Here is a 27,750-nt window from a genome sequence, read left to right on the forward strand (position 1 = left end):
TGCTAATTAGGACGTTGTTAGTATTGTAGGGAATTGCTATTGGGATTTTTGCAAAGGGAAGGAGACTTAATTGTTATTGTTGCAATATTGAGATTATTCACTGGCACCACAATTTGCCAATGGTTAGATCCTAGAAATAAAATGTTATTTCTATGGGTTGGATACTTAGACAAGGGTAAGGTACTGTCACATTTTTGAAAGTCATGACCTGTGTCAAGTTTTAATAGTGGAACAATATGGTGTTAAATCTTGATGATACTAGTGGCAGTCGCTGTTTTGTTGAGCCGAGTGATGTTTTATTAATGATTTAAAGTGGTAAGTTAATTTCTTCTAATGCAACCCAGCCCTGATCTTGCCATTCATTTTTATATTAAGAATAATATTTTTTTTTATTGACAAACACTCCATGTTCTAATTTTTTTTAAGAAAATCATCCTCATGCTGATAATAAATTCTATTTGTTTGAGTTGTTTTTTTCCGTCATGTGTGTCCACCTTCACTGAATGCATGCGCGCTCCCGTGGCCAGGGGCGCACTTTCTATCAGCAGCTGCCGCCTTCCATGGTTGCCGTGGTAACGTCAAACAGCTAAACTACAAGGCAGCATAGTAACTTGGTTGTTAAAGCTAACGTTGCTGGAAAACGCAAGCTAACATTAATGTTGATAACCAGAAATCAAGGATTTTATTTCTTCAAATGTTCACTAATTGAAAAATATGGTCCACGACGATTTACGAGTGGAGTGGATCCGACAGTGCGTATCTGCCGGTTTCAATTTACCGGACGGTCCCAACTGTGTCGACGAACTACTCAGTCGGGGAGATGGAGAAGAGGAAGAGAAAATTATAAATTTTTTGAACGTGGTCTCTGAGGAAGACTCGCCATCATGTCTTCTGTTTTTCAAAACTATTAGAGAGGAGGAAATAGAAGTCGAAATTCCAGTCGGTAAGTGGGCAAAAGGTGTGCCTCTCATGTAACGTTAGTTAGCTTGTGCTAGCATTACGAGAATAAGACTGCATCTAGCTAACGTTAACAGCTACAACGTTTATAACCACAGAAAGGAGTAAAGATAGAGACTCTTCAGATCCTGACAAGTCCTGGACTCAAAGTGGAGCCGAGATAACATCAGACTCAGAGGAGACATATGAACAAAGTCCCATCCATGTGAGATCAAACTTTAAATCCATCCCTCTTGTGTTAATTGCTTTCAAATTGCAGATGTGTTTGAAATGTATTTGTGTATTGTTGATGGAGAGGAAAACAATGTGTTATGCCAGGTTCAGACTACACGAATTCAGCCCGATCTTGACTCGACGTACACGTCGCATTTCTGTTTTTGTCTTTTCAGACGATTGAGGTCCAAGTGGTCTATCACATTGAGCTTCATGTGTCGGTAAACGAATACCCAGAGAGATTTTTGAAATCCAGTCTGTTCTACTTTCTCAGGAACACTAAGGGTAAGAAGGCAGATCAGTATCATTACAATAAAGCATGTCCAAGCCTCTATTGCACATAAAAGGGATTAACCAATATATTGTTATTTGTGTTTTAAATAGAGACCATTGTTGAACCACTGGACATGAATGAGGCCAGTATGCTGATGCCCAGGCTCTTTGACATTGGCATGCATAATGGACAACCTCTTCTTGTGCTGCAGAACAAACTTGCCCATGTAAGTAAAATGAAAATCAACAAACAACCAGCAGCAACCAGTACCAGTCAGACAAACGCTTAATGTAACAACAGAAGAATTGTCACCATCAACCATGTATAAAAAAACTTCAGATTTTCTGAATAAAGAATATTGTTAATGACTTTCAGATCCTGAGGATGAATCAATGAAATATCAATGCAACTCACATTTTGACATTGTGTCTCTTGTCAGGTGTATATACCCTTGATTACTGCCCACCAGATGAAGATAGCTGGTGCAGGTTATGAAAGCGGGGCAGTTTCTCCTCAGGAGGAGACCAGTGAAGAGGGTGCAGAGGAGAGTCCAGTGAAGTCAAGTGGGCAATTCACGGTTCGTGACGAGTTGCTCAACAGGATGTACAAGTATTTGGGCATGGTCAATACAACTCTCCAACACCTTCAGATTCAAGGTTTGATTTATTAGATGTACCAAGGGTGTATTCTTTTTTATTTCAGTAATTTGTCAATGTTTGAAAACAAATATTTTATTGAACTCTGCAGAATAATCAACTTGGAATTCCCCGTTTTCCCCCTAACGTTTAAGCATATTTAGTGCTGTCCCTGCCATGAAATGACTTTGCTTAATGTTAATCTTTCAATGCAGCAGAACATAAAATACACATGAACTTCAGTTCAGTTTTTTTTTTGTTGGAAAGTAGAGCAAACATCCTTAAATATACTGCTCGTGGTTGTTTTTAATGTTCGTTTCATAATAAACAGTACAATCTAAAGATCAGTCTCTTTGTCACAGATGAGATTACGCTGCACATCCCTGAGCTAGACCTGGAGCCGGAGATGGATGTACTGCTGTCTAATCCAGAGATGGTAGAGAAATTGGAGCAATGTGTGATGAACTGGCAGATTCAGATTACAATTTTTATTGAGGAGCAGCAAAACAAAAAGCCACAGGTTTGTAACTCTCCCTGTATTCTGAGTTTCAACCCAGGCAGGCTTTGTGGTGTCAGCTGAAGGATCTGGGGTCAGAACCAGCATTCACATGTATAGTTGCTGCTGAAATGTCTGAAATATAACCAACAAGTCCCTGTCAGCTCAAAATGAAATTATTAGGTAGAAAAAAGCATAAAACATACACCGTGACATCCATAGACCAATGTATAATGTTCAGTTTTTTTTTCCTCCAGGCATCTGGCCCTTTGGCTGAGATAGCTTTTTGGCAGGAGCGTGCATCCATCCTTAGTGCTCTGAGTGAGCAACTCAAACAGCCTGTAGTAAAGAAGATTGTGGAGGTGATGACCAAAGCAGGTGCAGGCATTGTTCAGACCCTGGAAGGAACGGTTGCTGAACTTTATAAATACCGTGTGGAGTCAGACGATAACGTACGCTTCCTCAGCACACTGGAAAGACACTTCATGGTGAGCTGCACTTTTTATAAATGCATTATTGATGAATATTCTTTACATTTATAACCTCTTTTCTTTAACAATGAACAGAACTGACAAAAGCTGGTAGTTACAAAAGCACACACATTTGCGAAGAGTAGTTTTTCTAAATCAGAATTCTGACTACAGAAGTGTTTTGCTATCCTCACCTTCTATCAACATTGGCCTTTTCTGTTGAAGAATCTGGGTACCGGAGCAAATTTTAGTGTGATCCTGGAGACCATCTCTCCTCTGATGAGCAGCCTGCAAATTGTGTGGATAATCTCCTGCCACTATAACACAAATGAGCGTATGGTCCCTCTAATGGAGCGTATCGCCTGGCAGCTATGTGAACGTGTGACTCAAGTAATTGATGTCCAAACGTTATTCAAGTATGTGTGAACACTTTTATATTTTACATTGGTGGTTCAGGGCTTAGAGAGAGTTTAAATGTAGCTATATTTTATAATGTCAATATTGGTCAGTTTTGTTGTTTCAGTGTAACTTAACAATGTGTTGTGCCTTGGATAGAGATAAAAGGGAAGTAGCCAAATCCAAGGTACATGATGCTAAGCAGGTCCTGGAACTGTGGAAGTCATCCTACTTTGAAGTGCGCGCTGAAATTGAAGAATCCGGCAGGGATCAACGCTGGGAATTTGACCGTAAGAGACTGTTTGAGAGGACTGATTACATGGCTTCCGTCTGCCAGGACCTGTACAATGTTTTTCAGGTCTGTGTACATACACTTTATAAATACTGACCTCTCACTCAATAACTCAACATGAGAATGTATTCAAAGCAACTTCGGTTTTAGAAAGAGTTATTTCTGATTTTTGTTGTACAGATTTTGGAGGAGTTCTATAACATCTTTGGTCCAGAGCTAAAAGGTGTGACCGGTGACCCAAAACACATTGATGAAGTGCTGTGCAGAGTGGATAGTCTGGTTTTGCCTATTGAAGACATCAGTTTTAATCCTTTCAACATCTGTAAGATGAGCAGCTGGAAAATGATCATGCAAGACTTTGACACTACGGTTCAGGTAAGTTTAGAACATCTGGAATGCAGAAGTTGTGAAAATATGGGTTCTGGAGCAACAATTTAATTAAGCATTGTTGTAGCAATGTGCTTGTCAGTTTGCACTAATACAATTGCATAGTTACTTTGTGCCGTACCTCCATTATCAAGCTGATTCACATCTCATGTGTCTGCTCAGGCTATTGAGGGAGAGGCCATCAACTTCATTGATCAGTCTTTTAAGACACTGCGCTCTTCAGCTGCTGCCTTTGACATGCTCCTGAAATTCAAACACATCCGCTCCAGAGAGGCCATCAACAACCATTTGATGAGAAAGTTTAATGACATCCTGGCTCAGTATTGCAAAGAGGTACTGTACTGTGAAATTGAGAAAAAAGTTGTGGTGGAATTTCCAGAAACACCATGTAGTGGTAAGATGAGACAAGGGTAAAGCTTAGGTAACATCAGGTCTCTCCTAGATCACAGGTCAGGGGATGAGAAGATCTGGCCATACTCCATCTTTCTTAGTCTGAACTAGGTTTAGGTGAGCATCTTTGTTATGGTGCCATCAATATCTTTGCATAACCCAAACTTGACAGCTTGAGTGAGAGGTATATGTCTTTAGGAAATACACAGACACTCAGAGTTGGGATGGCACTACATGCACTACATGTGGTTAACTGTATTACTAATCCTAATTCTCCTTGGTCAAGAGTTAATTAAATGCTTCTGTGTAAGTCATCAAAGTATCCCGAACCTTATTCACATATGTGAATATGAGTTGTGCTGCTCCTGAGTTTATCCATGACAGCCGTTAAGTTTAAATTAAATTATGTGATAATAATAGCAGATACAAAAACAAAGCTTCAGTTGATGAACAGTTAGCTCATGCATGTGTTTTGCAATGTGATTTACATTGTAAGCAAGGGTACAAACTTAGTTGACTTATCACTGCATTGCAACTAACTACATTTAGTCACAATCACTTTTGTAGAATGCTTAGGTCTTTTTTTTTTTGTAGGTGGACAGCATAAATGAAATATTTGAGGAAGAGAAGGACAAACCACCACTAAATAAAAATGAGCCTCCTGTGGCAGGAGCCATCAGATGGGTTCAATCTCTTATCCACCGCATAAAACACACCATCCTTCCCTTCCTGAAAGTGCCGGAGATGCTGGAGAGTGAACAGAGCAAAGCGGTGAGTTATTTACTGTTACACAGCTGTATAGGTCAGTGTAAATATTGAAAGCCTTGGTGTGACTTTTGCTGCATTCTGCTCAGGCCAAGGACAGGTACATAGAAATGGCGTTGCAGCTCACGGACTATGAGAAGAAGAAGTATGACTACTGGCTGGCTGAAACGGAACGCAACTTGCCATTGCTAATGAAAACCCCCCTGTTTGTTATGATTACCGATGAAAACCAAATCCAGGCAGAGCTGGTATGTATCTCTTGCTATTTACTTACTTAGACTGTTACTCAATATTGTGCAAAATACAGCCTCAATAACTATTTCTAAAATGCCCTGCATTTGTTTTGATTTTTCTCATTTTAAGGATGTCCTTCCAGCCAAAAGCAGCCTACAGAGGGATGAGCGATACATTGTGAACTTTGCTCCAGAGATCAAAGAAATAATTTCTGAGACAAACAACCTTGTGTCACTGGGCTATTCTGTGCCTTATCTGGCTCAAAATGTTGCTCTACAGGAGCACAAATTCATCAGGTAATGACAATCACCAGTAACTGAATACCAAATCATAATACCACTGCTTGATGTAATCTCTGGCCTGCCCTGTTTCAACCTTGGTTTTAGGTATGTGACTGGTTTGAATAACCTGGTCAACTGCTACCACTCTGTAATGGACAGCCTGAGTGAGGCAACGTTCATTATGCTGGCTCAACAGATCAAAGCGGTCAAAACAGAGATGCAATTTGGATGTAAAAGACTCAACTGGAATTCTTTGGGTATGGTGCATACAGTAGCTGAAATGTCAATTTAGTCTGATTAACGTACACACGTGGTCTGATGAAATTAGTATTGTCTGTAAAATTGAAGTCAGATAATATGTGTTTGGTTTTAGGCATTACCGACTTCATCAACCGAGGAATTAAGGCTGTCTCTAAGTTAGAGTTAGTTGTCAATCAGATTCAGAAGAATGAGAGGGACATTGAGTCCAAGTTGCAGTCCATGGTGATGGCCAATTTACTGAAATTTCCAGTCCCAGATAAATCAAACGATTTACCAGGTGGGATACTATTTATTGGATGTAATGATTATATTATGAGAATTTAAACTTATTTTCATTGACTTAATTGCATGTTTTTTCAAGGTGTCAAGGAGTTCTGTGAACGTATTGAGCGAGAGCGCACCAAGACTGTGAATTTGCTGAGTAGGAAGTATGCAGACATTGGACCCCTCATCACTAAGACAGAACATTTGATCATGGGAACCAGCAGTGGCAAAGCCAAATGTATGGCAGATTATTACATGTACTGGGAACGCAAGGTGCTAGACTCCCTTATAAAGATGGTGCTGAGGTAATAACATGATATTACTCTTTTTGAAGTTATCTTCTTTGTGAGCAGTAATAATCCCTGTTCATTTGAAATACAGTACAATCTCTGTCTCAACCACTATAACATCCCTCTTGTTGACTTTCACATTAAGGAATACCCAGGCCTTCAACATGGCACTGAGGGGAAGTACCCCGCTTTTCCAAATTGATGCCATCCTGTCTGCCCCTAAGATTGTGTTGCAGCCCCAAAGCAATGAGATCTACTGGCTGATCATGCAGTGTATCAGAGACTGTGTAGAAAGCACCAAGGTAGGATCATCACGATTCTCCTAGGTACTACTGCATTTGAAAAGAATATTATTTTTAATTCAACACTGACAATGTGGCTTGATTCTGCCCATATTGTTGTGTTTCAGCAATTTGTGCGTTGGATGCATGGCACCTGCATTGAGTGTCCTCCACAGCGTGTGGGTGGTGAAGATGAGGTGGTGACATTTAGCTTCTACAGTGATGTGTGGCAGCATCCACAGATAAATGAGAGCGCCATGACAGTGTCCCAGAACATCCAGCGGCTGCTCTTCGTCCTGGATCAGTACCTTGTCCACTGGAAACGCTATCGGCCCCTTTGGGAAAAGAACAAAACCATCGTCAATGAAAAGTTTGCTGCAAGAAAACCATCCTGCGTCATGTATGATGACAAGCTGCAGTTCCTTTCTCGTATCAATCAGGAGGTGATGCTAGAGCCTCTGTTTAAGAATGAGCAAGTCATCCATCTCAACCTGGAGCCTCTGGCTCACACAGTGCGGGAGACGGCTGAGTCCTGGATCACTTCATTAGGTAGCCTGCTCAACAAGCCTGCCAAAGAAGATCTCTTCAGCTTGAGAGATGAACTCATGGTATTGAATAATGCTACACTGTGTTCCGTATGTTTTTATAGTAAATATTCTTTGATTTTTATGTGTGATTTATACTTATGGTTATTTTATACAACAGCAACTCTCCGAGAAGCTGAAACAGAACCCTGAAACATTTGAAGACCTGAAGTCTGTCCTTGGCACCATCTCAGACATCAGGGACATGTCCCTAGATGTGGAGATGAGATTTACTGATATCCAGGAAAAATACAGAACACTGGCCATGTACAAAGTGGAGGTACTGTGTGTTTAATGTTAATTGATTGCCGATTGAAAGTTTACGTTGATATTGTTTCCCTTGTTGAACGTCTTAGGTTCTATTTTCCATGTGTAGGTCGGAGAGGATGAACTGGAGCTGGTGGCCAATATTGTCCAGATGTGGAATGACCTGTTTGCAGAATCCAGACAAATGGATCGAAGTCTGACAGATATTAAGAAATCATTTACTCAGGTAAGACATCAAACCTACACAATCAGCTTAAACAGAAAAATTAAAAGTACAGTTTTTCTTTTTTTAGAAATGTACATTTACAGTTCTCTTCCTATTCTCCCTCCCGTACACTCCAAGACTACAAAAGTGAAGACTGAAGAGTTTAAGCAGGAGTTGTCTATCTTTGCTGAAAGCTTCAACATGCATGGTCCTGGAGCTGTGGGAGATGATTTGGAGAAAGGTACTTGTACACTTGGACCTTCAGTTGTTACATCCAGAGCAATAATATATGACGTTACAATTTGAAATGTAGTGGAGCAACCAGTCATTCCCTTTTGTTCTTTGCAGGACTGACCATAATGGGAACATATGAGGCAGAGCTTGCCAAGATAGTGTCAGGACGGCAGGAACTAGCTAATGCTGAGAAGCTGTTGGACCTGCCAGTCACTGTGTACCCAGAGGTTATCAGCATGCAGAAGGACATGAAGGGCTTGAGACAGATATATGGTGTCTATAAAGCTCAGAAGGTCAGATGTGGTAGCATATTGGGACACATTACACATATTTCTTGTCAACAGGGTTTTTAAAGTATTTAATGTGTTTGTCCTTACATCTTTTAGGACGCAAAGGCAGAGTGGTCTCAGACTTTGTGGGTGGATTTAAACATCCAGCTGCTACAGGAGGGTGTTGAGGCTTTCATCAAAAGCTTGAGGCAGCTGCCCAAAGATGTGCGGGCCTTACCTGTGGCCTTCTTCCTAGAAGGACGCATGAAGGAGTTCAAAGAGTCTCTGCCTCTTTTGCTGGACCTGAAGAATGAGGCCCTCAGAGACAGGTCAGTCTGCAGAATGACACCAGAACCTAACTGGAATAAATCTGACACACAAAACAAAATGAATGTAAATAAGTAATATGACAACATAAAGTCAACATCTGTTTTTATATTTCGGGATACAGACACTGGAAGGAACTGATGGAAAGGACCAGCACCAGCTTTGAGATGAACCCTGAAAGCTTCACTCTGGAGAACATGTTTGCTATGGAGTTGAACAAATATGCAAATGTCATAGGTGACATTGTCACCTCTGCTGTAAAAGAGCTTAGTATTGAGAAGGCAAGCTTACGTTTTTGTGAATTATCTCAAACTGGAGTTTATCAGTTTATTGGTGAAATCAAAAATACTTTTAAAACACAATATTCATGTTTGGGCGTTTATGTGTGTGCTTCTAGGGAGTGAAGGAAGTGGTTGAGACCTGGGAAAACATGAAGTTCAGTGTGCTGCCATATTTTAAAGGCACCCAGGAACGTGGTTTCATTCTGGGTGCAGTGGACGAGATCCTGCTGAATGTGGACAACGATGCCATGAACTTACAGAGCATGGCGGGCAGCCGTTTTGTTGGACCTTTCCTTGGCACCATACAACAATGGGAAAAAGACCTGTCCCTTATCAGTGAGACCATAGAGGTCAGTGAGAGCGGCCAAATCTCCCATCACACTTGAGCCGATCCACAAAAATCCCTGCTGAAAAAATATTTCTTGCACAGGTGTCATTGCTGGTACAACGAAAATGGATGTACCTGGAGAGCATATTCATTGGTGGAGACATTCGCTCGCAGTTACCAGAGGAAGCCAAGAAATTTGATAACATTGACAAAAAGTTTAAAGAAGTGAGTGTTGCCATAATATTAGCCAATGAAAGCAAAGTACTCTACTACTGCACATCTCAAAATAATATCTTCTTAATTTTTTTGTGTAGATAATGAGTGACGTAGTGAAGGGTCCAAACATTAAGCGGTGTTGCCTGATTCCCAACCGGCTAACAGACCTGCAGGCCCTGAGTGATGGTCTAGAGAGGTGCCAGAAGAGTCTTAATGACTACCTGGACTCCAAGCGGAACGCATTTCCTCGCTTCTTCTTTATCTCAGATGATGAACTGCTCAGCATCCTGGGGAGCAGTGACCCTGCCTGTGTCCAGGAGCACATAATTAAGGTATCACGCCACAATAGACAAAGCAAGAGAGATAGGAAAGGCATAACACATTATTCTTCAAAGTAGGGATGAGGAGTATCACTGTCTGCCATATGTGTGAAACACTTCCCTGATATTTTTCTTTTCTTTGTTCCACAAGATGTATGACAACATAGCATCTCTGAGGTTTGATGTGGAAAGTAATGGAGAGACAGTAGCTGGAGCCATGGTGTCTGCTGAGGGTGAAGTGATGGAGCTGAAGAAGTCCATCCCAGTGGAGGGCAGAGTGGAAGAGTGGATGACGGGAATACTACTGGAGATGAGGAGGACTAATAGACTTATCACCAAAGAAGCAATCTTCCACTACTGTGAAGACAGGGGCAGGTGTGTGTAGATACTACATTTGTGTTTGAGCATGCAAATGAGCCACACTAAATGTGTCATTCCCTTGTCTCTCAGGGTGGATTGGATGTTGCTGTACCAGGGCATGGTGGTGCTCGCTGCAAATCAAGTGTGGTGGACCTGGGAGGTAGAGGATGTCTTTAAAAATGTGGAGAAAGGAGAGAAATACGCGCTGAAGAACTATGCTAAGAAAATGCACCAGCAGATTGATGAGCTGGTTACACGCATTACACAACCTATGAAGAAAAATGACAGACGAAAGATAAACACTGTGCTTATCATCGATGTCCATGCAAGAGACATTGTAGACAGTTTTGTACTAAACAGGTAAACATAACCTTTGCCATTTTAAAAGTTTTTTTTTTTCATCGCATATGACATAATAACTCATGCGTTTAAAGGTGAACATTAATAAAATAGAAATGTTATTCTCTTTCCAGTATATTGGACGCACGAGAGTTTGAGTGGGAAAGCCAACTCAAATTCTACTGGGTCCGGGAACATGACGACCTATTTGTGCATCAGTGCAGTGCTTCGTTCTCTTACGGCTATGAATACATGGGGTTGAACGGTCGATTGGTTATAACCCCACTGACAGACCGTATCTACCTCACCCTCACGCAGGTCTGAAAAAGACTTATAAAAATTTGTATTACCCAACACCCAAGCAGACATATGTAAATTGTTCTGTCAGCTTGTTTTGACAACATCTGTATGTGGGTGTGTATTTGTGATACAGGCCCTCTCCATGTACCTGGGTGGAGCTCCTGCTGGACCAGCTGGTACAGGAAAGACAGAGTCCACCAAAGATCTGGCCAAGGCTTTAGGCCTGCTCTGTGTGGTAACAAACTGTGGTGAGGGCATGGACTACATGGTAAGAAGCCTACACTTAAAGAGCCAACAGCTTCTGAAAAATATCTTAGAACCATAACCACACTAGCTCTATTACTCAAATTTCTTTCCTCTTTGTATGCAGGCTGTGGGTAAGATCTTCTCTGGCCTTGCCCAATGTGGAGCGTGGGGCTGCTTTGATGAGTTTAATCGCATTGATGCCTCAGTGTTGTCAGTTATCTCCTCCCAAATCCAGACTATCCGCAATGCTCTCATTCTGCACCTTAAGAGGTTTCATGTAAGTCTGTTGTTATGCAGAACCAGTCATGAATACATCGAAAATAATCAAAGTTTTCATGTAAATTCATGGTTATTTAACAAAGAAGGTTATTTCACTCGTGATAATTTAAGGTGATAGATTGCTTCTGTAGCATATACACAGAAGAGTTGTTGACCTGTATTCCCCCTAAATCACCTCCTTCTCACTATGCACATCAGTTTGAAGGTCACGAGATCAGCCTGGACGACCGCATGGGGATTTTCATCACCATGAACCCAGGTTATGCGGGACGCACAGAACTGCCAGAATCAGTCAAAGCCCTCTTCAGGCCTGTGGTGGTCATTGTGCCTGACCTGCAGCAGATTTGTGAGATCATGCTCTTCTCTGAGGGCTTCCTACTGGCCAAGGTGAGGGACACCCACACAAAGCACAAATTACATTGTTACTGTTTAGCTGATGCTCTCATCTTGTGTAATCTGTAATAACCCATGCATATGCAATATTACTATAATGTACAAGATTTCTGAATTACCTGAGAACACTAATATAAATTAGTGTTCTCAGGTAATTCAGAAATGCAAGATAATCTATAATTAATTACTAAAAATGTTCTGATATTTTTAAGCACAGAAAGACAAATTGTCATATAAACATGTAAAAACTGCAAACTGCTTACTGCTACACATGCCATATTGAGGATTTCATGTCTACAATTTTGTTCAATTCAGGTGCTGGCAAAGAAGATGACAGTACTGTATAAACTGGCACGTGAGCAGCTGTCCAAGCAGTCTCATTATGACTTTGGCCTGCGAGCTCTGAAGTCTGTCTTAGTGATGGCCGGAGAGCTGAAGAGAGGCTCACCAGACCTCAGTGAGGTAGAGACCAAAGAATTTTTTCACGTTTTATTTTCCTAAAGTGAATAGAAAATATCTCATTTTTGCTTACATTCAATATGAAACTAAGAAGTTATGTATTTATGATCCCTCAGGTATAGACTGATGCTTGATTGCTGTTGGGAAAATGTTGGGGATTTGCAAGATTTAGATGAGGTCTTTTCGGTGTCTACCTAATGAAAAATGTTGCAGATGCCACAGAGAATAAAGGAAAGCAATACTTCTTGTTAGTTTTTTTTTAAGTAGGGTCTGCAGTCTGGCCTAAAAACTGAATCTAGTAAAATACCATCACTCAGCTCCATGTTGAAAAATACAACACTTAAAACACTGTAAATCTAGGTCTCTCTAGGTCACATAGATCTAGAATTGTGATTGGGTGTGTGATTTCTGCTGAAAAAATAGCAGTTAATTTGATGACAGATTTCCAATCTTGAAAATATTTTACACTTCATCCTTGTGAACATATTAATTTTGTTCTTTAAAGATTTTGAAATGCTTTGTGTCTTTTGACATTTATTCGCTGTTATTTCCGTCTTTCCTCTCTACAGGACGTGGTGTTGATGCGTGCTCTCAGGGACATGAACCTGCCAAAGTTTGTGTTTGAGGACGTGCCTCTGTTCCTCGGACTGATCTCAGATCTGTTCCCTGGGCTGGACTGCCCTCGTGTTCGCTATCCCAACTTCAATGATGCTGTGGAAGAGAGCCTGCAGGAGAACAAATATGTCATGCTGTCTAACCAGGTGTCTCATCTCTGTCTTAGTTTTGATTCTTTGAGATACAGTTTTTCCTACACAACTGAAAGATTGTTGAGTTACAGTGGCAAAGATTGAGTTACAGCATGTAAGTGTTTAGATGTTGATATACCATTTTCTTTATGCTGTCTGTGGCTTCAGGTGGATAAAGTGGTGCAGATGTATGAGACGATGATGACCAGACACACTACTATGGTTGTTGGCCCAACAGGTGGAGGGAAATCGGTTGTGATCAGCACATTATGTCAAGCTCAGACTAAGTCAGTTTATATCATCTAAGTTTACACCACCTCCCTGATCTTTTGTGCGAACAATAGTGACATTTAATTTATCTCATCATCAGATTGGGATTTCAAACCAAAATGTATCCCCTGAACCCTAAAGCCATGAGTGTCATTGAACTTTACGGTATTCTGGACCCTGACACTCGAGACTGGACTGATGGGATCTTATCCAACATCTTTCGCGACATCAACAAGCCTACTGACAAAAAAGAGCGGAGGTAAAAAAGAAAACTTAAAGGAGACATTTAAAGTGCTCATATTATGCTCATTTTCAGGTTCATAATTGTATTAAGAGGTTGTACCAGAATAGGTTTACATGGTTTAATTTTCAGAAAACATCATATATTTGTTGTACTGCACATTGCTGCAGCTCCTCTTTTCACCCTGTGTTGAGCTCTCTGTTTTAGCTACAAAGTGAGACATCTCACTTCTGTACTATCTTTGTTGGGAGTCGCACATGCGCAGTAAGTACTGCTAGCTTGTCAGTTGCAGAGCATGAGGGTGTGTCACGCTAGCAGCTAGGCGAGCATTATAACGTGTGTTACAAAGTAAGTTACGGAAGTAAAGGCTGGACTACAATAGAGCTGTTTGGAGCAGTTTGTGAACAATGTTTTCTGTTGGAGATGGTAAGGCAAGGCAAGGCAGCTTTATTTGTATAGCACATTTCAGCAACAGGGCAATTCAAAGTGCTTTACATAAAACATTAAAGAGAAGTTAAAAACAATTGAACAATTTAAAAACATTAATAAACAAATTAAAAACATTAAAAGACAAGAATAAAATTGATAGTGCAGTATAAGAATAAAAGTTACAGTGCAGTATAAGAAATTAAAGTTAATAGATTATTTAAAGAAAAGCAACATCAAAAAGATAGGTCTTTAGCTTAGATTTAAAAGAACTGAGAGTTGCAGCGGACCTGCATGGTAAGTCCCTTTGGAGTGGACTTTGGGCTTTTTCACTTTGTAAACCTATAATGTGCACAAAAAGATATATAACACAATAAAGGAAAGGGGAAAAGCCAAAAAGCATAATATGAGCACTTTAAGTAGTTCAATATGCCAGTGTCATTCATTTATACAACATAAACACGTGAATTTGACTCTCAGGTACATCCTGTTTGATGGGGATGTAGATGCTCTGTGGGTCGAGAATATGAACTCAGTGATGGATGACAACAAGCTCCTCACTCTAGCCAATGGAGAGCGGATCCGTTTACAGAATCACTGTGCCATGCTATTCGAGGTTTGTCTGAATTTCAAGATGGCTGTCAGCAGAATACCTTTCCCTACATTTTTCTGCAAAGCAACTTTTAGAGCAATAATGTAACAAACGTCACCATCACAGGTTGGTGATCTGCAGTATGCTTCCCCTGCTACTGTTTCCCGCTGTGGGATGGTTTTTGTTGACCCCAAAAACCTGCGATACACCCCATACTGGCAGAGATGGTTGAGCGACAGACCTGATGGGGTATGAGAAAAAAAACATATACACTTTGAATAACTGCACATAATTATAGTTTGATAATATCTCAACATTGTTTTTTTGTTTTTTTCTAGGAACAAAAAGTGCTCAACGAACTGTTTGAGAAATATGTGCACAGGTCTATTGACATGATTGTGGATGGTATTGTTGATGGCAAACAGGGCCAGAAACTGAAGACTGTTGTCCCTCAGACAGATCTGAACATGGTAGGTTAACCTCATCCATCTTAAATGTACTCCAGAATTGTTGTATTTATGCATTAAGATTAGTATAGTCCCATACTCGGACTACTTGGATGAATTGTGCATGTGTTGGCTGTGTGTGTTCAGGTGACTCAGTTGTGCTTGACACTGGATGCGCTACTTGAGAGTGAAAGCAGCAGAGCTGAAGTCCTGGAGTGTTACTTCCTGGAGGCTCTGTACTGCTCACTGGGGGCCACATTGCTGGAGAGCGGCAGGATCATATTTGATGAGTTCATCAAAAAGCTTTCCTGCTTAACCACAGTGCATGATGAGAAAGCCTTGGCCGGACCTGGTGAGATCCCAGGTAAAAAGCAAGGACTTAGATGATTATGAAATTAGTACATCAAGATTATGCAGTTTTAAATGTACAATTTTAATTACAGTTTGTGGGTAACATTTAATGTTGTATACTAGGAAACAGGGTTGGGAGATATGCCTGTGTACTGTATAATATGAAATTGTCCATCATTGCAGGCATTGTTGGAATTCAATTAGGGGGATATTTGTTTTATGGTTTTAGGTTGAATGAATTAATATCATGACCCAGTTTTACTTTTGACAATTTTATTTTTCACATGAATATGTTGAAGTGCCTTTAATTAATGTTAATATTGATAACACAATGTCTGCATACAGGATACCTCCCGACTCTGTATGATTTCCATTTTGATGGAACACAGGGGAAGTGGGTTTCCTGGAGTTCCCTGGTCACCAAATACATCCACAACCCTGAGATGAAGTTTGCTGATATTCTAGGTAAAGATCAATTCTCTGAGCTGTGAGGCAAGGACAAATCAAGTGTCCTGCATACATACATACATACAACTTTTGGTTTTTTTTGTGCCCTTGCGAGCTTCCTCTGCCACTTTGATTTGTCCTTCATCTTTGCTTTAGTGCCAACTATCGACACCACAAGAGCTAGCTGGATCCTGGAACAGATGGTGAAGATAAAGAGGCCAGTGCTTCTGGTTGGAGAGTCTGGCACTTCCAAGACCGCCACCATTCATAACTTCCTGAAGAATCTCAATGCAGACGCAAGCGTAAGTTTACCTTCTAACTACAGATGTGCACATTTATTATTTCACTTGAGTTTAAATTCTTTAAATTTTTCTTTACACTCCCTTCTTTTTCTAGATTACTCTGATGATCAACTTCTCATCAAGAACAACTGCAATTGACCTGCAGAGGAACTTGGAGGCCAATGTGGAGAAAAGGACCAAAGAGATCTACGGGCCTCCTATGGGAAAGAGACTGCTTGTCTTTATGGATGACATGAATATGCCAAAGGTACCTACTCCACACTTTTAACCACCTATCTCCTTCACTGTGACAGTTATTGTATGTTTAACATTATTGTAATATACTGTTTGCTCGTCCAGGTGGATAATTACGGCACACAACAGCCCATCGCACTTCTGAAGCTGTTATTGGACCGAGGAGGCATATATGACAGAGGGAAAGATCTTAACTACAAAATCCTCAAGGACCTTGGTTTTATTGCTGCCATGGGAATCGCAGGAGGTGGGAGGAACGAGGTTGATCCCCGCTTTGTCTCGCTCTTCAGTGTCTTCAGCATCCCCTTCCCTTCGGTGGACTCCCTCCAACTTATCTATGCTTCCATTCTCAAAGGCCACACCAGAGTGAGTATCTCTTTCCCACATACAATACATATCAGAATCATCCAAAGCAGTCAGATTAAATAAACTTGGTCAAATATTTTAGGCATTTGAAGACATCATACAGAAGGTTTGTGATAAAGTCACCTTGTGCACACTGGAACTGTACAACAACATCATCAAAGATCTGCCACCCACTCCCTCCAAGTTCCACTACATCTTCAACCTGAGGGACCTGTCAAGAGTCTACAATGGACTGACCCTCACCAAACCTGACAGGTCTGATCTAGCACATTCACTCTACTGTATTAACAGATAAACAGGGACTTTGCAGTTACAAGTCTATGTGTTGAAATGTGTTTGCTTTGCCTGATTTCTCTCTAACAGGTTTTTGACTATCACCCAATTTGTGCGTGTCTGGAGAAATGAGTGCCTGAGAATCTTCCATGACAGACTCATTGATGAAACTGACAAAGCTTTGGTAATAATTATTAATGATAGTAGACATAGATATTTACTGTAGATTCTCCTTTGTACTGACTGCAGGGACAAATACAATATGCGTAATTGTTCCTCCAACTTTAATTACAGATGTAGGCTCACCTACTGTATACTGAATAGTTTTGTAGCTTTCAAATTTATCCAATTTGGGTTTTATGCCACCAGGTCCAAGGCCACATTAAGAACCTGATTGAGGAGCATTTCAAGTCAGACATGGAGGCAGTCATGAGGGACCCAATTCTCTTTGGAGACTACAGGACAGCCCTCAGTGAGACTGAACCAAGGGTCTATGAGGACATACAGGATTATGATGCATCAAAAGCTCTGTTTCAGGTACTGTCAACTTTGTTATTTATAGCGGGTGGGTGGTCTCAGTCTAATATTCATTTTGGAATGTAATAATTTAATGATGCAACAATTTGTTACAATTACGTTTGTATTTTCTGCAAAATTCTATCTTTAATTACAATGAAAGACCACTGTGTCTTTGTATTTTTCAGGAAATTCTAGAGGAATACAATGAGAACAAGTCGAGGATGAACCTAGTACTGTTTGATGATGCTCTGGAACATCTGACACGCGTGCACCGCATCATCCGCATTGATCGTGGCCATGCACTGCTCGTCGGTGTCGGGGGCTCTGGCAAGCAGTCCCTCACCAAGCTCGCTGCCTTCGCTGCCGGCTGTGAGGTTGTAAAATACAAGAACAATGACGATTGTGGGGAAGGGCAAATTGATTCTCAATGACGAAGAAATATCAAATTTTCATTTCTTAAGGTTTACAGTAATGAAGATAAAAGTCATATATGCTACAATGACACTTAAGGCAGAGCAAATAGACATTTTTATTAACATGTTCACATGACAACACATGCAATGGGGGAATATGTACACAAGAATCATCTGCAATATTTCCATTTCCTGCCATGAAAATGTGGCATCTTAGTTTTGAATATTTTACTCAGTACAATCTTAGCTTTAGTGAAGCATTTGAAGAAGAAGATTTTGAATAAAGTTATAGTTGACTCACTCATTGTGGAAACAGGAGTCTTCTTATTTTAAAGCTGCTAAAGGAAACATTGAAAAGGAAAATTAAGGTTTGAGAGGTTAAGCAGCATTCAACTATACCTCCATAGTCGTGGTTCTTAACTCTGATTTCTGTGTTGTAAAACATCACATATAAAGAAATATTTGCAAGGAAGCCTCGTAGTTTTAATGGAATCTGCTTTTCCCAGGTGTTTGAGATAACACTAAGCAGAGGATACAGTGAGTCAAACCTCCGTGATGACCTGAAAGCACTGTACTTGAAGCTTGGCATTGAAAACAAGAAGACAGTGTTCCTCTTTACTGATGCCCATGTTGCAGAGGAAGGCTTCTTGGAACTCATTAACAACATGCTCACCTCAGGTTGGATATCACTCTAAACCTCATGGCTCACACTACATTTATTTTTCATAAAAGCCACGGCTAGTACTGATCATGCCCTCTCTTTATAGGCATTGTTCCTGCATTGTTCCCTGATGATGAGAAGGAGTCAGTTCTTAACCAGCTTCGTGATGAGGCTCTTACGATGGGAGCAGGCCCTTCTAAAGAGAGTGTGTGGCAGTACTTTGTCAATAAGAGCGCCAACAATCTACACATTGTTTTAGGCATGTCTCCAGTGGGAGAAACCCTGAGGACACGCTGCAGGAACTTCCCAGGTGACATTAGGTGTCAGGCTTCACTTGATTTTATTATAATTTCTCATTTTATTTCACTAACTGTGTGAATTGATTTTCCCTAGGACTGATGAACAACACTGTGATAGACTGGTTCCTGCCATGGCCTCCACAGGCGTTACTTGCGGTGGCTCAGTCTTTTCTCGGTGTGTAATTACATACACTTATATCTTCTTCTTTTTTTAAATGCATTTGTTATAGAAAATTTAATTTTCAGACAACCATTTGACTTTATTTAACTGTAATGAGACCTACCGCTGGAATATTATTCCTAAATCTAGGTTTTTTTTGGGTTTTTTTAGAATTCACAAAGTTTTTCTGTTTTTTTTTTTCTACAGGTGAAAGTCCAATGATTCCTGAGGCACACTCTGCAGCAGTGATAACTCATGTATGCATGGTCCATAGCTCTGTGGGTGACTACAGCAAGCAATTCCAGCAGAAACTCAGACGCTGTAACTATGTTACCCCAAAGAACTACTTGGACTTCATTAGCACCTATTCTAACCTCTTGGAGGATAAGGACCGATATATACTGGGTGAGAAGATGGAACATCTTTGAAATTATGTGCCTCTGTGTGAAGGGTTAGACTGGTGCCCCACATCAACTGTGCAATGATTTGTTTGTGATTATTTAAGAGAATTTTGTTTTGTGAACTTGTTCTCTCCTGTTCCAGCTCAGTGCAAGCGTCTAGAGGGAGGTTTGGATAAACTGAAGGAGGCCAGTGAGCAGCTGGCTGAGCTGAATATCAAGCTAGCAGAGCAGAAGGTGGTCCTCGCTGAAAAGTCCACAGCTTGTGAGGCCCTGCTGAATGAGATCACCACAAACACGACCGTAGGTCAGTGAGTACCTGCATGTCATCAGGGTTATGATAAACACAGTGTACTGTAGGCTTCGGAAACTAAACACAGCTGTTACAAACCACTTATCAATAACGTTTCCTTTCTTAGCTGAGGAAAAAAAGGCTCTGGCTGAAGACAAAGCCAAAGAGATTGAAGTGCAGAACAAAGTGATAGCTGTTGAGAAGAAAGAAGCTGAAAGTTCCCTGGCTGAGGCTCTTCCGGCATTAGAAGCAGCACGCATTGCCCTGCAAGACCTGGAAAAATCTGATGTCACGGAGATCCGGTAAACACTCCTCCTTATTTAGAGCATCGTTTTTATTCTGTTGTTGAAAGCATACAATGATGGCCAAATTCTTCAGGATGAATGAATAGACTAACAATGACATCTGTAATGCAGACACCCATACTAAACCTCCCAAAATGTACTGTATGTTGGGTTGATAAATATTCTGGAATGTCGAGCACTGATTATTCATGCAAAACCAGGACTTAACTTACCTGACCAAAAAAAGCAAACTTATGCCATCTCTTACTCAATACTCTCCTTTTATCTGCCCTTTTCTGCTGGTCCATTGTGCAGATCCTTTGCCAAGCCACCCAAACAGGTGCAGGTGGTTTGTGAATGCATCCTGGTGATGCGTGGCTACAAGGAGATCAGTTGGCAGTCAGCCAAGGGAATGATGTCAGAGGCTAACTTCCTGCGCTCGCTGATGGAAATGGACTGTGATTCTATAAATAACAACCAGGTCAGGATTGTCAAAGGTAAGTGGGCTTCATGACTTCTGAATAATAATACCAATATACTGTATATGACAGTGGCATTTGCATTTGCGTATGCCAGGTATACTACAGTTGTTTTCTTTGCAATTTTCTCCTGGCTAGGCTTCCTAAAGAACCTTCAGACGAGCTTTGAGGAGATGCAAGCCATCAGTAAGGCCGGCTCAGGATTGCTCAAGTATGTTGAGGCTATCATGGGTTACTGTGAAGTTGCGCGGGAGATAAAACCCAAGAGAGAGAAGGTAATGTAAGGTTTGTACATGATAACATGCTCCATAAGAAGGAAGACAGATTAAACAGCCATATTTCCAATATTTATTTAGGTGGCCCGACTAGAGAAGAACTTCTTTCAGAGTAAGCGGGAGCTGGAGCGCATTCAGAGTGAGCTTAGCGATATCCAGAAAGAGTTGCATGCTCTTGGAGAGAAGTACCAGGCTGCTATGACAGAGAAACAGCTGCTCCAGGAGGAGGCTGAGCTCATGGAGAGGAGGCTAATAGCTGCTGACAAACTTATCTCTGGCCTGAGCTCTGAGAATGAACGGTGAGGCTGTAAAAGATGCAACACACAGAGTCACAACTCTTAACCTCACTTAACCAACGCTGTGCTAAGAGTTGCTAATTCAATTATTTTTAATCTCCTTTTCTTGGTCCCTTTGTGTTTCCTCCTTTCTGTCTTTACTGCTCCCTCTTTTCAACTATCACCACTCAGATGGACACAAGATTTGGAGGAGTTGAAGCAGCGGCGCGTGCGTCTCCTGGGTGACTGTCTGGTCTCTGCTGCTTTCCTGAGCTATGTAGGGGCCTTCAGCTGGGACTTCAGAAATGAAATGGTATACCAAGTATGGGTTAAGGATGTGCATGAGAGAGGCATCCCCTTGAGCCAGCCTTACAGAGTGGAAACCCTTCTGACTGATGAGGTAGAAATCAGCAGGTGAGAAGGAGTGTGTTCTCACGGCAGATTTTGACATTTGAGAATACAATCTGCAATATGAGTTTTACCAAACAAATGATAGGAATTCGGTGTTGTGGTAGCAGAGTAGGTAGGAGCTTGTTGCACATATGTGGACTTGTCTTTATTTTGGCTGTACACTAACTATTGGGCTAACTCTGTGTCAAACAAACCCTGTGTGACAGATGGGGCTCCGAGGGCTTGCCTCCAGATGAGCTGTCAGTGCAGAATGGAATTCTCACAAGCAGAGGGAGCCGTTTTCCCATGTGTATTGACCCACAACAGCAAGCCCTCAACTGGATTAAGAAGAAAGAAGAAAACAATAACCTAAAGGTACAAAAGTTAAATTTCTCCTACATGTTATGTGTCATTGCTGCTCACAAGTCCTAGAATGATTGCTTTAGTTAGCTTGCCACTGCTGACAGCCCCAGAATCAGCACTTTGGAAAGAGTCACAACGTGAGGCCCTGACAGTGTCATCATCCTTTCTTCCCCCAGATCTCATCCTTCAATGATCCAGACTTCCTGAAGCAGCTAGAGATGGCCATCAAATATGGCTTCCCATTCCTTTTTCAAGATGTAGATGAGTACATTGACCCTGTGATTGACAATGTCCTGGAGAAGAACGTAAAAGGAGCAGAGGGCAGACAGGTCCTCATGCTGGGTGACAAGGAGGTGGACTATGATCCCAACTTTAAACTGTACCTCAACACCAAACTGGGTAACCCCAAATTCTCCCCATCAGTGTTTGGAAAAGCCATGGTCATTAACTATACTGGTAAGATTCTTCGGCATGGCAAGCATAGTTTTTGTCGGTAACATTTGAACAACATGTTTTAAATGCTTTGTCTGTATGTGTCCATTTATCGTATCTATGTTATGTGTAGTGACCCTTAAGGGTCTGGAGGACCAGCTGCTGAGTGTTATCATGGGCTTTGAGAAAAAGGAGCTAGAGGAGCAGCGCGAGCATTTAATCCAAGAGACAAGCAACAATAAGAATCTGCTGAAGAACCTCGGGGACTCGCTGCTCAGAGAGCTGGCCACATCTGCAGGCAACATGTTGGATAACACGGAGCTAGTTCACACTTTGGAGGAAACAAAGTCAAAAGCCAGTGAGGTCAGTTTGGCTACAGCAGGAATCAATGAACTCATGGAAGAATAGCATTTTACTGAAGCCATTCATTTTATTTTTTCCCCTGTTTGATGTTGTGATCATCAGGTATTTGAGAAACTGAAGTTGGCTGAGAAGACATCTGTGGACATTGATAAACTGAGAGACGGCTACCGGCCGGCTGCCAAGCGCGGTGCTATCCTGTTCTTCGTACTGACAGAAATGGCTCTGGTGAACAGCATGTACCAGTACTCTCTAGCCTCCTACCTGGATGTGTTTGACTTTTCACTGCGCAAATCTCTGCCTGACTCCGTCCTGCTCCAAAGACTGAAGAACATCATGAACACTCTGACATACAGTGTTTATAACTATGGCTGCACAGGTAAATAATACAGATTGAATAATTAAATAGATGTAAAGGGATCATTTTCTTAAGATAAAGCACATATTTATGATTACTTTGTGGATACTATAACCTGAACTGACTCCATATTCTTAGGTCTGTTTGAGAGACACAAGCTGCTCTTTTCCTTTAATTTGACCATCAAGATTGAGCAGGCAGAAGGGAGGTCACCTCAGGAGGAGTTGGAGTTCTTTATCAAGGGTGAGCTATCCAGAGAAGTTGAACTCTTCTTAAATGTAGTTGAGAGTAGATAACGGTGATCACAACTCAAACGTGTTTATGCACACAATGGTAAAAAAAAAAAAGTTCTTCCACCATTTTCACTTAAATGCTTTTTCACTTCATGTGGAAAGGTAATCTATCCCTGGAAAAGAGCACGCGCAAAAAGCCTTGTGACTGGGTCGCAGACCAGGGCTGGGAGGACATAGTGAAACTAGCAGAGCTCTTTCCTGAGCAGTTTGGCTCTCTGCCTGACGATGTGGAGAAAAACCCCACTGACTGGAAGTCTGTAAGTGACCACATTGACAGGAATCACCCTAGGCATTTTACTTAGTCAGTTGAGAGTCTAACCCTCATTATTTTTCTCCTCAGTGGTATGACTTAGATGGACCAGAACAGGCTCCATTTCCCATGAAATATGGGGAGAACCTGTCAGCCTTTCAGAAGCTTCTGTTGCTGCGCTGCTTCCGTGTTGATAGAGTTTACAGAGCTGTGACTGACTACGTTACTGTCACCATGGGCGAGAAGTGAGACTTTCTGTTGAAATTATGCAGTTAAATATATATATACAGTTTATATATGTATATAATGTCTCTGTCACTACTTATACAGTTTATACAGTGTATGTATATACACCACTGTGGTGCAGGTCAAGAAGATATAATTATTTGCACAAAGATTAATCAAGCCCTAAGTTTCTATGTGTTTTCTTGTGTTTCCTCTCAGATATGTGCAGCCCCCTGTGATCAGCTTTGATGCAATTTATGAACAGAGCACACCTTCCTCCCCCATTGTCTTCATCCTGAGCCCCGGCTCTGACCCAGCCACTGACCTCATGAAACTAGCAGAGAGGTCAGGCTTTGAAGGCAACAAGTTCAAGTTCCTCGCTATGGGCCAAGGCCAAGAGAAGGTACTGAAGACTTGTTTTGTGGTCAAGTGGAATGAGTATAGGAAGTAGTCACAAACAATAAAAAGTAAAGACGTTGAGGGTAACTGTCCTCTATATCTATGATAAAGGTGGCACTGCAGTTGCTGGACATGGCGGTGTCTCGTGGTCAGTGGTTGATGCTACAGAACTGCCACCTGCTGGTAAAGTGGCTGAAGGATCTGGAGAAGTCCTTAGAGAGGATCACCAAGCCCAACCCCAACTTCCGCCTGTGGGTCACCACCAACCCCATTCAGGATTTCCCCATTGGTATACTGCAAAAGTCTCTAAAGGTGAAACACATTTTCTCTTTACCTACAGCTGTGTTTTCTTTAGATTGTTGTGTAGATGGCAGGATTTCTAAGGTCTAGTAGTGGGCACGAGGATTAGTATGAATGAATGTTTTCTATATGGTTTTTATATCTATGTTGGGAATATGACGATGATGCATTTCCAATACAAGGTGATACTTTTTCTTTTATTGTACACAGCACTAGGGAATAGCCACAGTCACAACAGTTTTTCTATTATATGAAAAGCAAGTCTTGAAAGCTTAATATGAGATCAAATTGCTTGTTTATACTGGTGTTTTGGTAGTAAACATCTAGCAGAGAAACTACAATAATAATAGAGGCAGGATTTAAAAAATGTCAGTGTGTTTACATGTATTTTAATATTGTGTGCAGGTAGTGACTGAGCCTCCCAACGGTCTCAAGCTGAACATGAGAGCCACGTACTCTAAAATCTCCCATGAGACCTTGACTGCATGCCCTCACCCTGCCTTCCGCAGCCTGGTGTATGTGCTGACCTTCTTTCATGCTGTGGTGCAAGAGAGACGCAAGTACGGCAAGATTGGCTGGAACGTCCCCTACGACTTCAACGAGTCTGACTTCTTTGTAAGTGACACAAGAGTAATTTTCACTATGTTTGAAATAAGCGATTTTGTTCGATTCTTAGTCTCTGTACAGTATGTCAGTTATATTTCACTTTTCAATGGTTCATATAATGTAACTGTGTTCAACAGGTGTGTATGGAGATCCTGAACACCTACCTCACCAAAGCTCACAACCAAGGAGACAGCAATATTCCCTGGGGAAGTCTTAAATACCTTGTTGGGGAGGTTAGGCTAAATTAATTATGTTTTAATATATTGTATATCTATTTACTTGCTAGCTAATGCTGTACACTTAACATGTCTGTGTAATGTTCTGTAGGTGATGTATGGTGGGCGGTGTATAGATAGCTTTGACCGCAGGATCCTGACGGTCTACATGGATGAGTACCTTGGAGACTTCCTCTTCTACACATTTCGCTGCTTCCACTTCTTTAATAACAAGGAAGTAGATTACAAGATCCCTCAAAATGGGCCCAAAAATATATATGTTGGTCAGTCGTTATTTTCATTACTTCACAATCTCTTCCTTTCAAAAAAAATAAAATCTGTCATCACTCACAGCTTTATCCTGCTATCTGTTACAGATGAGATTGAGACCCTGCCACTAGCAAACACACCAGAGGTAATGGGTCTTCATTCCAATGCAGAGATAGGATACTACACTCAGGCAGCTAAAGACATGTGGACTCACCTAATAGACCTGCAGCCTCAGACAGGTACGATTCGGCATCTTTCATTTCTCTTGCCTCTTAATTTATTTTAAAGGAAGAAACTGTAACATTGTTTGCTTCCCAATTGAGTTCACAGTGTCGAAGAGCATCCCTGGAAGTAATTTCTACTATTTTTTAGAAGAAGAAGCCAGAAGTTCCATACTGTTGAAGAGTGTTTTCTTTACTCTCTTTGCCACCGCGCTGCCATGTGATTCCTCTCTTATGGTCTTTAAACACTCTCTTACGTCTCAGGGGAATCTGGTGGAAGCATCAGTAGAGATGAGTACATCAGCCAGGTGGCCCAGGACATTCAAAACAAGCTGCCCAAGTTTTTCGACATGGACGTGATCCGTAAAGGGTTTGGCATGGACATTTCCCCGACCTCAGTGGTGCTGCTTCAAGAACTGGAGCGCTTCAACAAACTAGTGGTCCGCATGCAGCGCTCTCTGGCTGAGCTGCAGAGGGTGAGAAGAAGGGGTAGAGGACAACAAGATATTGGGGAAACAAACAGACAGGTGTTGCATATTTGTGCTTCACAGATTTTGTTGTTGTTCTGATTCTCTTGTGTTCCCTAGGCCTTGGCTGGTGAGGTGGGTATGAGCAGTGAGCTGGATGAGGTTGCTCGGGCCCTTTTTAATGGTCACATCCCTGCCATTTGGAAGAAGTTGGCACCTGACACTCTTAAGTCCCTCGGCAACTGGATGAGCCATTTCAAGAGGCGTTATAAACAGTATAGCTACTGGGTGAGGACGGACACACACTATCACAGATAATTGCTTTACAGTAAATGTATTCTTTTCTATTCTAGCATTACAGAATAGTCAAAAAACTGGTTGAGAATTTATCTTCATGTGTGATGTATCCATGTATCTTGTGTATACCAGGTGGATGAGGGAGAGCCAAATGTTATGTGGCTATCTGGACTCCATATCCCAGAGTCCTACCTGACTGCCCTGGTCCAAGCTGCATGCAGGAAAAATGGTTGGCCTCTGGATCTTTCCACACTGTACACACAGGTGACCCAGTACCGCAGTGAGGATGAAGTCGGTGACAGACCTGGACAGGGTAATGAAATAACACTCACCATATGCAGCATGATCAGTGATGAGTTATATAGACTGATAATGTTTTTCCCTGCAGGCTGCTTTGTGTCTGGCCTGTATCTGGAGGGAGCAGACTGGGACACAGAGAAGGGCTGCCTGGTGAAGAGTAAACCAAAAGTTCTGGTTGTTGAACTGCCCATTCTCAAAGTCATCCCTGTAGAGGCACGCCGTCTCAGGTTACAGGTGTGGACCACAGGCACTACAGGCCTCCATACAATACTTTCCTTCACTATCTTTTTTTGTTCAACTGTCGTATGTATTTGTTTTGTTTTGTACCCCAGAATACAATACGGACACCGGTGTACACCACGTCTCTGCGGAGGAATGCTATGGGTGTGGGGTTGGTGTTTGAGGCAGACCTGTTCACCACCATGCACATTTCCCACTGGGTGCTCCAGGGAGTCTGTTTATGCCTCAACGCTGACTAAAGACAGCCCTCAGCCTCACTGAGCTGGTTAGCTTTCACACAGTTGGTTCCAACATGTTAATTAATAACATAATTAATGCCTGATGTCTGTTTTTTTTTAGAGAGAGAAAACAACTGTACATATTATTATTTTTTTTATTGATAGAGACACAAAAGAAAACTAGATTTTTTACTCATCGTCTACTTCATAGCTTTCATTATTTTCTCACTAGATGGCAGCACACAACAGTACTAGGCTCTGGGCATTAGTTTTTACAGCGGGCTAAAGTACAGGCTATAGTGGGTCAGGATCTTTCAGGCCTAAAAGTCTACTACTGTTTATTAACGAATAAACGTTTGCAATTCAGTTCAATCATGTTTAATCTTTTTCTGTCTTAAACAAAATATTTCTCATATGTGTCCATTCCTAAAAAGGTAGTAGTCAGTAGATGCTGAATATTTCTGCTGAGGTTTTTAAAGGAACATAATCTGCTGCATACAGTGG

At 41.4% G+C, this 27,750-nt stretch overlaps 1 protein-coding gene across 1 annotated transcript; it reads left to right on the plus strand.

The window, feature by feature from the left end:
- The first annotated feature begins 479 nt into the window (after positions 1 to 479).
- Positions 480 to 27,618, plus strand: dnah10 (dynein axonemal heavy chain 10). Its single transcript, XM_039803343.1, has 78 exons — positions 480 to 943; positions 1,056 to 1,162; positions 1,347 to 1,455; positions 1,555 to 1,670; positions 1,884 to 2,100; positions 2,442 to 2,599; positions 2,833 to 3,063; positions 3,271 to 3,461; positions 3,601 to 3,799; positions 3,914 to 4,108; positions 4,283 to 4,453; positions 5,105 to 5,281; positions 5,365 to 5,523; positions 5,639 to 5,805; positions 5,896 to 6,047; positions 6,164 to 6,328; positions 6,413 to 6,620; positions 6,751 to 6,907; positions 7,015 to 7,494; positions 7,592 to 7,750; positions 7,847 to 7,963; positions 8,081 to 8,183; positions 8,291 to 8,469; positions 8,563 to 8,774; positions 8,897 to 9,053; positions 9,170 to 9,403; positions 9,484 to 9,606; positions 9,696 to 9,929; positions 10,069 to 10,292; positions 10,368 to 10,637; positions 10,751 to 10,934; positions 11,050 to 11,184; positions 11,287 to 11,439; positions 11,640 to 11,828; positions 12,150 to 12,296; positions 12,863 to 13,054; positions 13,208 to 13,326; positions 13,410 to 13,568; positions 14,457 to 14,592; positions 14,695 to 14,817; positions 14,907 to 15,038; positions 15,162 to 15,378; positions 15,711 to 15,830; positions 15,969 to 16,114; positions 16,209 to 16,361; positions 16,454 to 16,714; positions 16,797 to 16,969; positions 17,078 to 17,171; positions 17,357 to 17,524; positions 17,692 to 17,880; positions 18,426 to 18,597; positions 18,687 to 18,890; positions 18,974 to 19,054; positions 19,247 to 19,444; positions 19,583 to 19,744; positions 19,857 to 20,031; positions 20,329 to 20,510; positions 20,631 to 20,767; positions 20,849 to 21,066; positions 21,235 to 21,456; positions 21,660 to 21,807; positions 21,972 to 22,251; positions 22,361 to 22,590; positions 22,693 to 22,966; positions 23,084 to 23,188; positions 23,341 to 23,495; positions 23,579 to 23,733; positions 23,933 to 24,116; positions 24,224 to 24,424; positions 24,818 to 25,027; positions 25,156 to 25,251; positions 25,346 to 25,517; positions 25,611 to 25,742; positions 25,989 to 26,200; positions 26,312 to 26,479; positions 26,621 to 26,801; positions 26,877 to 27,022; positions 27,121 to 27,618. Exons 1-78 carry the CDS (start codon positions 715 to 717, stop codon positions 27,265 to 27,267), a joined length of 13,737 nt encoding a protein of 4,578 aa, XP_039659277.1. The 5' UTR covers positions 480 to 714; the 3' UTR covers positions 27,268 to 27,618.
- Positions 27,619 to 27,750: the final 132 nt, after the last annotated feature.

This window comes from Perca fluviatilis, chromosome 6 (assembly GCF_010015445.1).
Source record: "Perca fluviatilis chromosome 6, GENO_Pfluv_1.0, whole genome shotgun sequence".
Classification (NCBI taxonomy): domain Eukaryota; kingdom Metazoa; phylum Chordata; class Actinopteri; order Perciformes; family Percidae; genus Perca; species Perca fluviatilis.

Bases quoted from the DNA above. Each gene is read 5' to 3' on its own strand.
- dnah10 (XM_039803343.1), top strand. From the start codon at position 715: ATGGTCCACGACGATTTACGAGTGGAGTGGATCCGACAGTGCGTATCT. The intron at 14,593-14,694 runs GTTTGTCTGAAT...TCACCATCACAG, and splicing joins ACTGTGCCATGCTATTCGAG to GTTGGTGATCTGCAGTATGC. The intron at 23,496-23,578 runs GTAAGTGACCAC...TTTTCTCCTCAG, and splicing joins ACCCCACTGACTGGAAGTCT to TGGTATGACTTAGATGGACC.